This window comes from Lissotriton helveticus, chromosome 5_1, assembly GCF_964261635.1.
Source record: "Lissotriton helveticus chromosome 5_1, aLisHel1.1, whole genome shotgun sequence".
NCBI lineage: Eukaryota > Metazoa > Chordata > Amphibia > Caudata > Salamandridae > Lissotriton > Lissotriton helveticus.
Window position 1 is genome coordinate 1,942,619,237 of NC_136065.1, and position 6,000 is coordinate 1,942,625,236.

At 41.2% G+C, this 6,000-nt stretch overlaps 1 protein-coding gene across 2 annotated transcripts in view; it reads left to right on the top strand.

Annotated features, from left to right (window-relative positions):
- MRPL10 (mitochondrial ribosomal protein L10) overlaps positions 1-5,616 on the top strand; it is a 61,746-nt gene extending 56,130 nt beyond the window's left edge. For both annotated transcript variants that reach the window (XM_078645589.1, XM_078645588.1), the window contains exon 5: positions 4,941-5,616. In XM_078645589.1, the coding sequence (XP_078501715.1) occupies positions 4,941-5,179 (239 nt within the window). In that variant the 3' untranslated portion in view covers positions 5,180-5,616. The remainder of the gene's footprint in view (positions 1-4,940) is intronic.
- Positions 5,617-6,000: the final 384 nt, after the last annotated feature.

A 6,000-nucleotide genomic window follows, 5' to 3' on the forward strand; every position in this document is an offset into this window, starting at 1 on the left:
ATATTCTAAAACAGGACTTAGGCTAGTAAATTAGCTGAAAATCTTCTGTGGAATGAAGTGGAAAAAAACTTCAGATACGCAAGATGCATGACTAACCCGCATGTCTCCTTAAATCAAGCACATCTCTCTAAGGCCCTTTTTTACAGGCATATTGCCACAGCATGACCGGTTAATAAAACGCACTCCCGCATCATCGCACTGAAAGGCAAGTAGAGATCCTCAGTGCCTGCTTTTACTCACGCTTCTGTGATTACAAATAATTATATATATTAATCACCGGAAGTCGTTGGGTCTTCCCTATATTGTGGTGATTACTTTCAGCTGGGGATGTCGTGCTGAAAATACATGTAAGCGAGACTACGTTGCAGTAATGTGAGCTAATGTGCTGCATTGCTAAATACCTATAAGGTCCCAAAGGCAAGACCGATGGCACTGCAAATGCTTGTCTTTTGATTTCTGGTTCTTGCACAAGCCATCAGCTTATTGCTTCAAAGCCTTAAATGGCAAACCCTACGCTATCAAGTACTTCAGCTTTGAGCTGTTCCTCTGCAACAGCTGCTGTTGATCTTAACCTTCCAGAAGAGATCAGTTGAAATTACTCTCAGAAGGAAGTTTGTTTTCTAATTAAGACCTAAACAGAAACAAACTTGACAAAGGAATATACATCTCTTCCTATGCATGCCACATGAGGGTACACCCCTGGTTGTACATTCAGAAGATGGAATATCTCTGCCCAGATGCAACATGTCTCCTTAGTTCTAATGGGTAACACTATTTTCTACAACAGATTTGCCCTCTAAAGATTGCCTGTGGTCATCAGTACTACCTTCCACAAAATGTTGACCACAGGGATCTCGGGCTCAGATGCAAGCTGGCACAGGTAGTCCATAAAGAGAGGCAGGTGAAGTGACAGCCACTGTCAATCTCTTGGTCATTTTGGGCTGATACAATTTTATTTTTTGCAAAAATTTTGAATCTCAAGGCTGCCCAGCAGCAGAATGACAATTTTCCATGGTTTTAGAACAGGTCCTGGCAAAATCTCATAGTCCTGACGAATTGCATTGGAAATGAGCATGGGAAGGGAATGTTATCCAGTGATACCATCAGTTAAATACAGAGAAGCCACAAATACATTTAACTATCCTAACAGGCTAAGACTGCACTGGAGAACTCTCTGTTTCGCTTCCAGACCCTCCTCTGGCCCCACCACCACAACACCAATGGTATAAATCCCAGTTCCAACAGGAAACTACACTCGCAGCAATATAGCCACCCCAATACTCCAGGGCGGGCAGAGAAACGGGTTCTGATATCAGGGCCATGTGGTGACTTCCTCTAGAACCCATGCATAGAAGCAGGTGACTGTGGGTCCCCCACTGATAGGAGATGAAGCTTGACACTGTTTTCTACTCCTATTGTGAAACCCACAATAATCCTGAAAACCCCTCTAAATGTTTCTGCGTAAAAACATCTTATAGTTTTGCTTCTGTTGACCTATTTAAAGCATCAACAGCAAACATAGGAACTGCATTCCTAATAAAATAGTTCATACTTCCAGAAAAAGGCCCTCTTCCCTTGAAAAGTGACCCGTAAGTGCATGACAATTAGATTGTGTGGACAAGGAAAGCAGAACCTAAGGTTTTCTTATAAAGACTCCTACCACTAGACCGATTACCATATATATATACACACACACACTCACTCACTCACTCACTCACTCACTTTGAGCACACTTCCTCATTTGTCCAGAAGTGATGTGAAATATCTCTGTAAATCAATCGATTTCTCATCCAGCTGTCTAAAATTATTTGTTCTCAGTAGGAAGGTTTGTCCTCTCCCTAAATTTGAAAAAGGGCTTTTGGCTACAATCAGGATATCCCTATAGACATTACAAAGTCTAACTAAGTGTTAGTTTTCTGCTAGGCAAACTTAGCAATATTTAAATGGTTGTTGTATAACCACATTGTACTGACATTTCAACAGACCCCTTCACTTGAGGGTCAGTGGCAACTACAACCTATTTTAGGATTGTCTCTGGAAGAAAGTGAATTATTAATTGGGGTGGATGGTCGTCCACTACAAGTAATAAAGTTACTAACCACTTAGTTCCAGTCGAAAGTTTGATTAATGTAAACCTGAGCTAAAACCCCATTAGCTATGGCACAGGGTAGACAGGCTTAAATTACAGAAAATGTGGAAAACATTTAGAAGTATCAAAACAGTTTAGAAGTATCAAATATTTAGAAGTATCAAAACAGTTAAAAAGCCAAAGACCCAACACAATAAAAAACCTACTACAATTTATTAAAAAAAGAGAAACAATATTCAAAATGACAGAACTCCACTAAGGGGACCAGATATATAAATTTTTAAGATTTAAGTTGGAAAAGTGCCAAGAAAAATACACCAAGTGGATTGGTCCCGGTGAAAGTCTGAAAATCATAAGCTTTATACGTCCCTCTTCAGGAAGTCACTTTCCTGAATAAATTCATTGACATTTCTTTTAAGTCCCAATGTAGACTTATCACTTTTTGAGAAGAAAAATCTTCCAAGAGCTGGTCGCAATTGAAACTGTAGTCACTGCTACCATAGAACCTAAGGCCAAGTACCTAAAAGAGGTTGTTTCTGTTGCTGCTCTGACTCTTTGGAAATTTCTTGCTGAAAGTTCCTACACAGAACAGGATATAGTCGTTTTTTTAGAGTTCCATGGATCTTTCAGCAGGGCGAAGCTGAGATCCAATCCGATGCTATGGTCCTTCTGATTGGATACATTTTCAAGTAGCTCTCTCTTGAGCTCTGAAGGAAAAGTTTTCAAAAGTTTCCAAACAATCTTCTGGTGCTCAAACAGCCACAGCAGCACACTTCCAAGTCCTCCATGACCTTGTGGGATGCACTTAAAGAGTCTCCGGTTGTCAGGCAGAGGCCAACACCAGGGTCCAGTCCATGTCTAGTTGCTACTGGTCAGATGGACACTTCAGGAAAAAGTTCTCTTGCAGTACCTGTAGCTACACAGGAGGGCAGTCAACTAACCCTTGGAATCCGCATTTTTGTCCTGGGTGCAAGTGGCAGCAGGTCCAGGCTTCCTCACCGGTCTCAAACAGCAGATCCAGTCCTTCTTCTGTTCTTCCACAGGTCCAGAGGGTGGTGCTGCTTGGTGGGCTTAATTTATGCCTGGCGCCATCTAATGGGTTATGGCGACTCCTGTCTTGTCCCTAATCAGTGTGGCAAAAGTTTCCAGGGGAACCCTACACACTTTTACCCAGTTTCTCTCTGCCCTTTTGTAAACAGTGCTACAGTGTACCTTATTCCCCAAATCCAAGAATTTCTCGTAGGGCGTCACAGCTTCCCACAGTGAAAGTAGGTTTTGTGAGCTGTCACTACAGGGGCATGGTACCATTACGTTTCCGCATGTTCCATTTTAAAATACCAAGGGCTACAAGAGGTGATAAATTAATATTAAATGGAAGTTTTTTTGTGGGCTACAAGAGGTGATATATTAATATTAAATGGAAGTTTGTTTTCACCCTGACACAAAGGGTTATTTTGGCATGTGGGTCTGGAGGTGTAAACTGTAGCTGTCGGGCTACACTGGTAGGCCTGAAGCCATGTTTTCCTTGCCATGTCCGTGTGGGTAGCACAAATAGTCTTGCAGTTTGCAGGTGACATTTAACTTTCCATGCCACTGGTTTAATTTCTAGACCAAATACTATGGCCGTACAGAAGAGTTAAATATGCCAATCAGCGATTAGCCAATTTTTACATGTTTTAGGAGTAAGAATACATACACTGGGAATTGGACAGCCATGCCCCAGTGTGCAGAGGTTAAAACCCAGCGATAGAATGGTGCTGACCACACATTCGGAACATATTCTCACCGTTCTTGTTATTGTAATGTGTAGAGTAGCAAAATTAAATTCCACCCACAGGACTGCAATACAAAGCAGTCTGAAATGAGTCTCAAGATAGCTAGACAGATAAAACTTGTTCAGTTTTTTTTCCAGTTTTGTCACTTTTCTCATTACACTTGTTTGTTGTGTCCTTATTGGTTTATGTAAGTCTATCCTCGTGTTTCTCTCCTTTAGATACTTGCTGTGATGTAAAGTTTAGAATCTCTAAAGGCTGTGGGAGTTCCAATTCAGTTGGTGCCTGGATGGCTTGCACTATGAATGTGGCTGTTGCTGTTGGTCACAATACACAATTTTCTACACGCTTTCCCTTTTTCCACCTCTGAGTATTGGGATTAAGGTTGCTATGCACTATTTATTATCCTTGATAAAGATCTCATGGTAGAGAAAGAAAAGTTAGTTTCTTGCAACACTATAGTTTCATTGTGAGCATCTTATCAAACAACTTGTCTCCATCAGTGGAGTGAACATGGACCCAAGTCCAAAATTTACTCACGCATAAAACTGTCAAAATGGACTACATTTTACAAAAGGCAAAACAAAATTCTCCTGCTTTATAATTCTTATATAAAAAAATTTTACCTTTTGATCGGCAATCCTTTTTCTCTGTGCAACATGAGAATGCCGCAGATAGTCTATGCTTATAAAGTCAAGGAAGAAACCCCTAATGGAGAACTAGAATTAAAAGTACACATTTCCTTGTGATGTCTGGATGAAAGACCTCTGTACTAATGTAAGTTTTAGCAAGTGTTTGGACATATTGATGTTGCAAGTACTGGAATTGGATTCAAATGTGTACTTGGAGTGTCCATGTTTATTTGTCTCTATGTTGAGTGATAGAGCAGCTGGATGGGCACTACTCCGTTTAAGAGGAAGCACTAGAAATGCAATAAAATCTGAGCAGGAGTGAGGAAAGCCTTCTAAAGGAATGCTCGGTTACTCTTTCAGTAATGAGGGTGAAGCAGACCTGTTTTGTTTTCTAACAAAGCCTCGCCCCACTTGAGCGTTTGATAAATCTTTTATCTTTTTTTCCAGGTGCGTGCATTGAAAATACCCTCCTCAGCAAACAGGGGGTGATCAACTGCTCCAGACTGCCGTCCGCGTCAGTCCTTCAAGGCGAGGTGGTGAGCAGCCTCACTCTGATGACATCACAGACCTGTGCGCTCCTTCAACGCAACCCCATGCACCTGGTGTGCCTGCTGCAGCAGTATGTTAAGCAGCAAAGTGACCCAGCAGTACAGACTGAAGATAAGAGCCAGACATTGGCTTCTTGATTGTGGCACAGGATGATCAGTTCTGCGCTCCCAGGCACAGTGACACCAATTGAAGTGTTTATGGCATCCTAGCCTGCTGAACATTCTTGTTGGCTTTGTACAAATAAAAGCCAAGCTGGACAGGTGGGCAGTTTTATACAGGGCAGAGGCTCTAAGAAGCATTTCTTATTCTCTACATCGTTTTCTCTCAGCTTCTTATGTGATGACTGGTGCAAAGTCATGCAGTTATCTGAGCCTGCAGTCAACATTGTAATCACGTCATCATATCACCACCCCAGACTTCTGTAATATGAAATCTACACATGTGACTGTTTCCGTATTTATTACAGAAATCCATATGCATAGTGCCAGCACTCTCCTGCAGTTATGATGCAGCCATCCCTGGATTACTGACTCAAGCAAATACCTCCCCTTTAATCATTAAAAGTGATCATGTATTTTGTTTGTAAGCATTGTTTTTCTTTTATCTGGAGCTGAGAAGGGTTCATTATGTCAAGAAATATTACTGACTTCTGGCTTTCAGATTCTGGTGGTATGCATTAAGAATTTACATAGCCATTAAAGTGCTTTGGATGTGGGCTTGAAAAGGGATATGGTGTCCTTGGATAAATCCTCTTGAGGAATAAAGGGAATTTAATTGGATAGAATGGTTTTATTGTTAAGAAAGTTTGAAACAAATACGTTTTTACAAGTCTCCTTGCAAATGTGGCCCATATTGACTTTCACATCCCCCTGGCAATCAGAGGTATGAACCAACTTGGTAACACAAGCATGAAAGAAAGACATGCGCATCCCATGATTTTCCTGGAGTTATTGCATAT